The following is a 12,222-nucleotide window of genomic DNA, read 5'->3' as shown; positions in this document are numbered from 1 at the left end:
TCATAGTTTTGCCTATCATGAAAAGTGACATAGAGACACAAGGATTGATTAAGCTAATTTAAGCCTACAGTCTATTGTTTTAAATGTTATTTTATTTCATAGTTTTGCCTATCAAGAAAAGTGACATAGGGACACAAGGATTGATTAAGCTGATTTAGGCCTACAGTCTATTGTTTTAAATGTTATTTTATTTCATAGTTTTGCCTATCAAGAAAAGTGACATAGGGACACAAGGATTGATTAAGCTGATTTAGGCCTACAGTCTATTGTTTTAAATTTTATTTTATTTCATAGTTTTGTGTGTCACCAAGAAAAGTGACATAGAGACACAAGGATTGATTAAGCTAATTTAGGCCTACAGTCTATTGTTTTATTTTATTTCATAGTTTTGCCTATCATGAAAAGTGACATAGGGACACAAGGATTGATGAAGATAATTTAGGCCTACGGACTATTGATTTAAATGTTATTTTATTTCATAGTTTTGTGTGTCACCAAGAAAAGTGACATAGAGACACAAGGATTGATTAAGCTAATTTAGGCCTACAGTCTATTGTTTCAAATGTTATTTTATTTCATAGTTTTGCCTATAAAGAAAAGTGACATAGCAACACAAGGATTGATTAAGCTAATTTAGGCCTACAGTCTATTGTTTTATTTTATTTCATAGTTTTGCCTATCATGAAAAGTGACATAGAGACACAAGGATTGATTAAGCTAATTTAAGCCTACAGTCTATTGTTTTAAATGTTATTTTATTTCATAGTTTTGCCTATCAAGAAAAGTGACATAGGGACACAAGGATTGATTAAGCTGATTTAGGCCTACAGTCTATTGTTTTAAATGTTATTTTATTTCATAGTTTTGCCTATCAAGAAAAGTGACATAGGGACACAAGGATTGATTAAGCTGATTTAGGCCTACAGTCTATTGTTTTAAATTTTATTTTATTTCATAGTTTTGTGTGTCATCAAGAAAAGTGACATAGGGACACAAGGATTGATTAAGCTAATTTAGGCCTACAGTCTATTGTTTTAAATGTTATTTTATTTCATAGTTTTGCCTATCAAGGAAAGTGACATAGGGACACAAGGATTGATCAAGATAATTTAGGCCTACAGACTATTGATTTAAATGTTATTTTATTTCATAGTTTTGTGTGTCACCAAGAAAAGTGACATAGGGACACAAGGATTGATGAAAATAATTTAGGCCTACAGACTATCGTTTCAAATCTTATTTTATTTCATAGTTTTGCCTATCAAGAAAAGTGACATAGCAACACAATGATTGATTAAGCTAATTTAGGCCTATAGACTATTGTTTTCAATTTTATTATATATCATAGTTTTGTGTGTCACCAAGAAAAGTGACATAGGGACACAAGGATTGATTAAGCTAATTTAGGCCTACAGTCTATTGTTTTAAATTTTATTATATTTCATAGTTTTGTGTGTCACCAAGAAAAGTGACATAGGGACACAAGGATTGATTAAGCTAATTTAGGCCTACAGTCTATTGTTTTAAATTTTATTATATTTCATAGTTTTGTGTGTCACCAAGAAAAGTGACATAGGGACACAAGGATTGATTAAGCTAATTTAGGCCTACAGTCTATTGTTTTAAATTTTATTTTATTTCATAGTTTTGCCTATCAAGGAAAGTGACATAGAGACACAAGGATTGATGAAGATAATTAGGCCTACAGTATTTTTAAATATTTTGTGATTAAATAAAATTCTATAAAAGTGCGTTTGTCAGTAAACTAACTCGTCGAATACTGAGTAAATTCCCTCCTCTCTCACCCATTTCAGATGGTACAGCACTGGCTTTCTGAGCGTACAATATGTCTGTGGGTTCGACCTCTGCTAAGTGCAATGGTATCTGAAAGTGCTGAACTACGTCAGCGTCGTGTCGACAGCTTTATCGACACGTAAAATATCCCTTGCGGCACAGAATTCGTGACGCACAAGCGAGACCATTGTTATACGAATAGTAGAATAGAATAATCCCATCCCCTAGTTCCGGATCTCCTGGAACTGGGGACAGGGTAATCATTTATTGCTATTTTTTATATGAATGCTCTTCTTATATATATTACTACATTAAACATCATAATTACTTCTAATCACTATTTAGCCTACACCCAATCTCTAAATTGTAGTTTTTTAATTGTATTTCTTTTTGACCTAGACATTAACAGGACAACACGTATCTAACCGGTACTCCTATTATTAATTAGTGTAATTTGTTTTTAAGAGTACGAACATATTTCTCCTTAGCTTACAATAGACATTATATATTAACTGAATGGCTGAATGAGTGAATGACTGACTGCATGTCTGGATGAGTTGAATGATTGGATCGTAATCATAGAATTGTTATACGCGCAAATATTCAATCTGGGTCATTATTATTATTATTACTATTATTATTAATATTATTATTATTATTATTATTATTATTTTCTTCACGTAACGAACACGCCGGGACATGTGTTTGAGATAGAATGCATTCGTAACTCGGCACACTGACGAACGAAATTGACCTGCCTTTAGTTCACTTCATGAAACTTACTACATTTGAAATACAGGATATAAATATCGTCTTCTAGTAATGTAACCGTCATCGGACGTTGGCGATCATTTTGTAAAAATATGTAAAAAATATTATAATAATTAATACAGTATATATATATATATATATTAAAATAAAAAATAATAACAGAAGCTCTTTCGATTTGCACCTTGAGGATGGACTCTGCCCGTGATAACATCTAATTCTGAAGATGGCATAAATTCCCAGTGTCAGTGGAAAATAACCTGGATTACTATTAGTTGGAAACTGCCTTGTCTTAATATTCCGCTGGTCAGATGTAGTCTATAAATAGACGAATAATTTTGCCCACCTGCGGTATACAAAAATACATCGAGTGCCTTGCAGGAAGAGACCTCCTGAGGACACTGCGAGGGCGAACGTTTTCAGAAACGCAAGTACATACACCAGCTTGGTGACGATAAGCCAGGGACGAGGGGAGAAGCGAGGGCTTACGCATTCCCGGCCACATTCCTAGCGAAACTCTTCTCTTGAGCTCCCATCTATACCATGGGCTCTGCGTTTACGGCGGGCTAGGTTTGGCACCCGTGCTTTACACACTACGTACATTTCCTCAAATTGAAATGGGAAGCTAATTCATTACAGAACATTTTTTGTTGTTTCCTTGCGTTAAGATTAATAAAGTGTAATGAGTGTTATGATAACATGCTAATAAATATAAATATTGAACAGTTCGCTTCATGAAGATTTGGACATAACAAAGGAAATTTAATTTAGAATTGAAATGGTTTCAAATCTCCATGAAATTAATTTGAAAATAAAGATGCATTCCGTGCGAAACTATGTCTGGCCTGTGTTGCTGTATGGGATGGAAACTTGGACACTGAAAGCTTCAGTAAGAATATAAAATTAAAACGAAGCATTTCAGATGCGGACATACAATCGCGTATTGGAAGTACTCTGGATTGGTGATGATGATGATGATGCTTGTCGTTTAAAGGGGACTAACATCTAGGTCATCGGCCCCTAATGGTACGAAATGAGACGAAATGAAATGACAAATTAAAAACCGAAAATCTTCCACTGACCACAATTCAAAACACGAGGACGAAGAATGAATGGATGGACGGATATGAATTTAAAACTAACAGTGGAACCGACCCACAGTGTCTCACATGCGCAGAAGCTGGCTTAACACAATAGTATTACTGACCAAGGGACTGCCTCTATAGCACGCTACGGAAACGATGATGCTTGTAGTCGAAAGGAGTCCAAAATCCAAGTCATCGGCCCCTCATAATGGTACTTATCGCTAGAAAAGTAGAACCATGGTATTTGTCATGTTGCGGTAGCGTAGACTCACGGTATTCCACACATCATGGTACTACTCACAGGTTACGAAATTCGCACATGCATTACAGACCTACTGTGTTTCGCACATTGCGGCGCCATTGACAGGCAACGCAAACCTATGGTGTTCATCACCTAAGTTACAAACCACAGGGACTCGTACTATCCCGTGGTTTTCCTCGTATGGTGGGTACTAATCACAGACAAGCCAGAACCATGGGTTCCGTCATCCCATGGTGTCGCTCATTACAGTGCTACTAATCACAGGTACTGTAAAAGCCGTCGCGCTCTCGTTTGCTACTAATCACAAACCTACTTGGTACCTAACATAGTGGTACTACGCGCACGGAAAAGCGACCCATAGTGTTCCCCGTGTGGTGGTACTAATCACAAAGAGTTTCATGGTTCTAATATAATCACCCCTTGGTCGTCCCTTTTAGTCGCCTCTTACGACAGGCAGGGGATACCGTGGGTGTATTCTTCGTCTGCGTCCCCCACCCACAGGGGGTTGTGTGTTTGGTCCGCGAGAGGTATTTTATTTCCCTCAAGTCCGTCGGCTAGCCGGTTAGGACCCCCCCCCCTCCCTAACTGCCACCTGGGACGCGCCACGTGGGAGTATCACCTCTTCCCCTGCTACGCCAGCGTATTAGGTTCGTGGTATTCTGGATTGAGAGAGTACAGTACAGAAATAATGACATTTTGAAAGGAACGAGAATACAGTCTGAAATAATCCAGACACATAATACATCTTATTTAGCCCACATAATGAGAAATCTCAAATGTGAATTTAATTTTTGTAGTGGATTATCGTCGCACCACCTCAGTCTTAGAACTGGAAAGGAAGTGACCTTGGCCTTAAGGGCACATGTCTGTGAAGACCTCAATAAAGGAGTGGAATATCACTATTTTTGCCATCATAATTTGGACAAAAATACTTATTCTAGACGGATAAAAATTATCATGTTCAATGAATGAAAACTGTAGATTGTTATTGGCTTATTAGTTACTGGTTATACTTCATGGTTAATTTCTTATGACAGTTTATTCCTTGCGATATTTTTTAAGGCTGTAAATTCACTCGAAGCTGTCGGAAGCGTTAACTTGGAAACTTCTCATGTGATATTAATAATATTTATACAGCTATTACCCACAACATGTACTTAGGTAAAAAGTAGACTGCAATCATGATATTTGGATAAATAGTTTATTTGCAGGAAAATTTCAAATATTGCTATCAATTTTTTTAAATCCTGTCAAATATTTTATGGTCTATTTTTTCATAAATAAAGAGCTACATTCACGATTGTAGTTCACGATTAAGACAATTGCACACTAAAACAATGTGCCAAATTACATTGGTCTATCATTAATAGTTGTCCCACAAGCGTTCTTTCACTTGCCGATAAATCCACCGACAGGAGGCTGGCGTGTATGAGCACAAACACATTGGAATGAGCTAGGTTCGAACCTACCAACTTGTATAATAGTCAGAAGGCGAGTGCTCTACCAGTCTGAACTACTCAGAAAAACTCTTTAACAGTGACCTTATTTTGTTAAGTGAAATCAGCTACAGCTTTATTGACATGTTAAGTGTTATTTATGTCTGTGTATCTTTACTCTTTAATGTTCTACATTTGCGTATTGATTATACATTACATCATCTTCCTTTCGATTATTTTCACATGTACCAGGAAGTTCACTCGGTAGTGGTGGGAGCCGGAATTTTGCTAATGTCTACTAGGTGGCAAAAATGTTAAATACGGTCCTGGGTATATTACGAACAACCAGTATAGATAGACCTACACTGCCATCCTAAGCCTAAAGGGTGTGCCTCAGTTCTTATAATTTTTCGTTTTTTACCATAGACCCTAATAATTTCCGTGGCTTAGTCTACTTCTTTCCTTGAGTATCCGTAACTCATTTACAAAGAAATGAAGAACTCTTAAAAAATTATTTCGTACTTAAAACGTTTATTGATATCCTATGCAAATTAGCAGTACAGTCTTATGTTTTCCTTAAAATGATGATGATGATGCTTGTTGTTTAGAGGGGCCTAATATCGAGGTCATCGGCCCCTAATGGTACGGAATGAAATGACAACAAAAAGTTCAAAAAATCCACTGACCAAAATAAATAAAAATGTCATGAAAAATGAATGGATGGACATGAAACCCCCCCCCCAAAAAAAAACAAGAAACAAACAAACAGAAAACAGTGGATCCGACTCACAGACGGTCATAAATAATAGCATTACTGACCAAGGGACCACTTATAAAGCACAGTCCTGAATCGATTATGCTTGAAGTCTAAAGGGGTCCAAAAAACAGGTCTAAGGCCCCTCAGTATGGTACATGTCGCGAATAAAGTAGAACCATGATATTTCTCAAGCTGCGGTACTAATCAAAGGTAGCGTAAACTCACAGTGTTCCAAACATTAAGGTACTACTCACAAGTATTGTATGTCGTAAAGGTAACGCAGACCTATGGTGTTTCTCACACAATGGCGCCACTCATAGCCAACGCAGACCGATGAGGTTCCTCACCTAGGTGTACTAATCACAGGCGCCGGTATTCCCGTGGTGTTCCTCATATAGTGGGTACTAATCACTGGCAACGCAGACCTACGGTGTCGCTCACATAGTGGTACAACTCACAGGCAACGCCCAGACCCGTGGTGTTGCTCACATGGGTACGACTCACGAGTACTGGAAACCAACACTGAACCCCGCTTGAGTGCTACGAATCACAAAACTATTGAGTGCCTAACAGAGTGATACTACTCACAAGGAAAAGCGACCCATGTTGCTCTACGCGTGGTGGAACTAATCACAAGTAGTTTCATGGTTCCAAGACAATCATCCCTTGGTCGCCCCTTTGAGTCGCCTCTTACGACAGGCAGGGGATACCATGGGTGAATTCTTCGTCTGCCTCCCCCACCCACAGGGGGTAGTGTGTTTGGTCCGCGAGAGGTATTTTATTTCCCTCAAGTCTGCCGGCAAGCCGGTTAGAACCCCCCTATCCGCCACCTGGGACGCGCCACGTGGGAGTAACACCTCTCCCCCTGCTACGCCTGCGTAGCAGGTTCGTGGTTCCTTAAAATGTAGCTGTAACTGCGATATAGTTAAAGGAGTGTAATTAGTACTAATACATACTAAAAGATAAACATTAAAATTTCCTTTAAAAGGCGATATTGTTTGTAATTTAGAAAATTGCTAATTTACTAAACGTTTGTAGTTCTTGTGACACGCCCTTAGGGTGTAGGACGCCAGTACGCTGTAATTGGAGCCCTTATAAACCCCCTCGTGAATGAAGGATAAATAAATAAATAAATAAATAAATAAATAAATATGTGTAGGCATGTCAAATTCTTGTCCCGTTTTTTTTACGGGGTCGGGTATGAAGGGAGATGAATCATCATAGCGATCAGATGCCCTTCCTGACGTCAGCGTCGTTAGAGGAGTTAATGAGATGAAATGAATGATAGTAACACGGGAGAGGGTGAAATCCGCTGCCGGCACACCGCCTACTCCTGTTGAATAGCACCAAGGTGTCTGTTCAAAGCTTTACGTCCCCATCCGACGGACGAATCACTATCAACAGAGTCATTCGCCCTTACTCCATATGAGCACTGCGGAGAGGTTTAGAATTGAATTCAGTCTTTTGGCACGGAATCTAGTTATTATAAATTGTAAAACACCACCTCTCCTACCTCGCCATCCGACATTCAGATGGTGAAAATTATTCCGACCAACGGGACTCGAACTGAAACATCCATGTTAAAATGATTTTTGGAGAGATGGCAACCCTGGTAAGTAGATTAAGGGAAGAACAAACTCTATATTATAGCCATTTCTTAATATTAGAATATCACAACCCAGTACTTACGAATCTCCAAGCCAGTTGTAGAAGCTGATAGGTCCCTGAGTGCTCTGGGCCTTGAAGTCGGGAATAACAGTTTCGAGCTTCATGTTCTACGACTCTTGTTGCTGCCTGCAATCCAAGTGATAGCGGAGCAGAGGCTTGGCAAGTTTTATACTAGAAAATGAAACAGCGACTCATGATAGAGCATACAGTCCCCACTCCTTTCTGTACTTTAGCTTTATCATCGTCAAGGATAACAGAGTTAAATACAACACGTCACAAGCGGGAGGGGACTCTGTGAGTGTGCTGTATTGGAACGAGCCACCACACACAGTAGGAGCAGTGATTGACAGCAATTTGAAACTACAAATTTACAATTCTCATACTGATATTTATCATTTTTCTAAGTGACGCTGATTGCGCACAAGCAAAAATTTTGCCTACAGAAAACTAGGCAACTGCTGAAGGTTTGTTTTGGGATTACAGTAAAACTTATATTAACCGAAACCCCATTAAACGAAATACCGATTAACATAATAACTAGGCGTTTTTTAAGTATAATATTTGTTCAGTTTTACTTAGAATATTGTCTTTTCCAAAGAAATGAACACAGTAAGCCGGGCTTAGTAGCTGAGGCGATAGAGAGCTGGTCTTCTGAGCTTACGTTGGCGGGTTCGATCCCGGCTCATTTCGGTGGTAGATGAAAGTGCTGAAATATGCTAGCCTCGTATCGGTAGATTTACTGGCACGTTATAAAACTCCTGAGGGACAAAATTCCAGCGCCTCGGCGTCTCCAAACACAAAAAATATAGTTAGTGGGACGTAAAACCATTATTATTATTATTATTATTATTATTATTATTATTATTATTCATTAGGTCGTCCAGCTCCATGGCTAAATGGTTAGCGTGCTGGCCTTTGGTCACAGGAGTCTCGGCTTCGATTCCCGGCAGGGTCGGGAATTTTAACCTTAATTGGTTAATTTCGCTGGCACTGGGGCGGGGTGTATGTGTCTTCTTCATCATCATTTCATCCTCATCACGACGCGCAGGTCGCCTACGGCTGTCAAATCAAAAGACCTGCATCTGGCGAGCCGAACTTGTCCTCGGACACTCCCGGCACTAAAAGCCATACGCCATTTCATTTCATTCATTAGGCCTATCCGTGTACCTTCCAGGCTTGGTTTATCACCCCGACCTAGCGAGGGATCTCACCTCTACGGCCTCAAGGGCAGTGTCCTGGAGCGTGAGACATTTGGTCGGAGATACAACTGAAGAAGAGGACCAGTGTATCACCCTGGCGCCCACACCTGCTATGCCGAACACGGGCCTTGTGGGGAAGGGGGGATGGAAAAATTAGAAGGGATAGACAAGAAAGAGGAAAGGAAGCGACCGTGGCCTTAGGTTAGGTACCATCCCGGCATTTGCCTGGAGGGGAAGTGAGAAACCACGGAAAACAACTTCGAGGATGGCTGAGGTTGGAGTCGATCTCCCTTCTACTCAGTTGATCTCCCGAGGCTGAGTGGACCCCGTTCCAGTTCTCGTACCACTTTTCAAATTTCGTAGCAGAACCGGAATCGAACATGGGCCTCCGCGGGGATGACAGCTAATCACACTAACACTACACCACAGAGGCGGACATTATTATTATTATTATTATTATTATTATTATTATTATTATTATTATTATTATTGTTACGGAGTTTTCCGTGGTAGTTAGAGGTGAAAGAAGGTGCGGGGGGTGAACAGGTCTCAGGCTACGAAATTAAAGTGAATTTAAAATTTAACAAGGTTATATTTTCTTAGCAAAAAACAAGAAATAACAATAATGGCAGGTACAGAGTAGCAAAACCACTAATCGAGAATGTACAATTACAGGATTTGGGGCTCCGAGAGCCAGACACACAATTCTTGAGCAATTAGCTCAACTTTACGATATACAGAATTCAACAAAGGGGCGGAAGACCCCAATCATGCCCAGGAGCACTTGCTCCCAATTACATCATAAAGCCTCCTCGAGGCGCGCAGAAACAAACTTCAAAAGAGCAATCTGCTCTCAAAGGTTAAGCCTATCAAAGGCCACACCAAACTCCACCTTCAAGTTGTCCTCTAAGGACATAAACACAGGGGTAAAGATACCCAACCTACTGAGGCCTATTAAGTGAGAAAATTTAATTACCTGACCTCTAAAATACCAATTTGAGAGGAGGCGAACTTGCGCTCCTAATACACTTTGTTTAAAACCTACTTGGCACTAGGCCGTTAATGCAAGGGCTAATCCCATACTAAAGAGGTGACTTTTAGAAGGAAACAATTTACATTACGTTAAGGAAGAAACGGTTGTGAAAATAAGTTCACCTCAATGCAATATGAGAGGGAGCTCGAGAGGGTTAAGCACTCTCTATCCCAATATGAAGCTTAAAAGATAGAATAAATACAAAGATTCTTTACATTTTAGGGAAAGTTACATGGTGGAAAAGCTTCGGACCCGCCCCGAGAGTTAAACTGCTGAGCTAGCAAGAAAAGAAGTTATTAATCGGCCATTACCTTGTTGTTGAACTTCTGCCCGAAGGAAGAGGCGCTTCCCGCCCCCTGCTATGTACTTTACACCCTGAAAGATGGTACTGAAGTGGCGCAGAGACCCTAAAATCAGCAGTTTATATACTCTCGCAGAAAGTTCGAGGCGTTTCAGGAAGGAAAACGCCCGCCCACAAACATTTTATTGGTGGATAAAGAAAACCCCTACACAAGATGAAGAAGAAACACATTATTGGTGGAAAATTAATTAAAGAAATTCGGGATTGGCTAAATTCAAAACAAGGGGAAAGAAAGGGTTAATATTGCCAACTTAAACAATGACTGAAAGAAATTTAGCAAAGAACAAACTTTTGAAATTAAATTTTCTCCAAAAAAACAGTTCTTTCACTTCGCACTAGGGTGCACCGTTGTAGTTCTTCAGTAGTGTCCTCTAGAAGCGAATGTTCACACTTCTTACTACAAGCAAAACAAAAATACGTCGAAAACAGCACAGTCCAGAAACTTCAAAATTTCCAAGTAGTGACATCTTCAGGGTAACTTGAAAATTAACACATAAGACAAAGTTCAGACTTATTCCAGTAGGGGAGTTTCAACTGGCGCAAGGTTTGAATAAGCGGCGTGGAGGTGTACCGCCCGGTACAATTATTATTATTATTATTATTATTATTATTATTATTATTATTATTATTATATTATTATTATTATTATTATTATTATTATTATTATTATTATTATTATTATTATATACTCTTAACAACGGTTCGTTGTGACATGGTTCGAGTGAATTTGTTGGTGTTTTGCGTAGTCACTGCCGGTGCCGGGCTGAGTAGCTCAGACTGTAGAGGGTTGGCCTTCTGAGTCCAAGTTGGCAGGTTCGATCCTGGCTCAGTCCGCAGGTATTTGAAGGTGCTCAAAAACGTCAGTCTCGTGTCGGCAGATTTACTGGTACATTAAAGAACTCCAGCGACACAAAATTCCGGCACCTCAGCGTCTTCGAAAACCGTAGAAATATAGTTATTGGTGCGTAAAATCAATGACATTATTTATTATCACGTGAACTGTATTCGCGAATGTGCTGTATTGCCGTAGGCGACGAGAGATTTAATGAGCGTGTTTTTATTAATGTAATTAGAGCGTGAGTAATTATTCTAAAGATTAGGGATTTTCCACAATGTTCTTTTTGTTTACTTTTCAGACAGATACATTCTTTATTGAACAAAGTAATGAAGATAGGCCATCTGATAGGCTCTTAATAACTGCGAGATATTGCCACAAGAAAACGGAATGAATAGAAAGTTCAGAAAAATATCTGATTTTTCTTGTAAAAAATCAAAGTGACAAGACCATTCGTCACACGGCGAGTGAAGGGCGTTCTAGGGCCTGCAGTCTTCTAGTATCCCCGAGACCAGCGGTATTCAGACTTTCCGGTTTCCGTACCCCCAATATTAAATTGTTTTATCTCCGTACTCCCTGAAGTGTGAGTATATTTGCGATATTACCCGAAATAACAAATAATTGCTGCTGGACGCTGAATAATATTAACTATAATCATCATCATCATCCGCAGCGTATCCCGCTTGCTCAGGGTGCCTGCACGTACTAGGGGATGAAAGAGTTGTGGCCGGGGATTTACGGCCGCATGGCCTTCCTGACACATCGGGAATGTAAACTGAAAATCCCACCCCAGCAACACCGGGAATCAAACCACGGTCGCCGGAACAACAGGCAAGCAGCTAAGCCGCAACACCATTTAGTTCTCCAGTAATAACAATAATGTGTACACTGTGCATATACTTTATATATGTATATCGTCGCTGGGTTAAGGAAACCTCGTAACTCCTTCGAAGCAAAGTTTGCAGAAGAAGCCCAAAAACCGGGCGGTGAGCAATGACCGGAGAACTGTTCTTGGTATTTTCAG

General features: G+C 39.6%; 1 protein-coding gene across 1 annotated transcript in view; it reads right to left on the bottom strand.

Annotated features, from left to right (window-relative positions):
• Window positions 1-7,948, bottom strand: part of LOC136871729 (peroxiredoxin-6) — a 45,566-nt gene extending 37,618 nt beyond the window's left edge. The window contains exon 1 of the mRNA XM_067145270.2: window positions 7,792-7,948. Within this exon, the coding sequence (XP_067001371.1) occupies window positions 7,792-7,874 (83 nt within the window). The 5' untranslated portion in view covers window positions 7,875-7,948. The remainder of the gene's footprint in view (window positions 1-7,791) is intronic.
• Between the last annotated feature and the right edge of the window lie 4,274 nt (window positions 7,949-12,222).

This window comes from Anabrus simplex, chromosome 4 (genome assembly GCF_040414725.1).
Source record: "Anabrus simplex isolate iqAnaSimp1 chromosome 4, ASM4041472v1, whole genome shotgun sequence".
In the NCBI taxonomy this organism is placed as follows: domain Eukaryota; kingdom Metazoa; phylum Arthropoda; class Insecta; order Orthoptera; family Tettigoniidae; genus Anabrus; species Anabrus simplex.
Note: the sequence above shows the minus strand (reverse complement) of the source record. Positions and strands in the feature narration are given on the sequence as shown.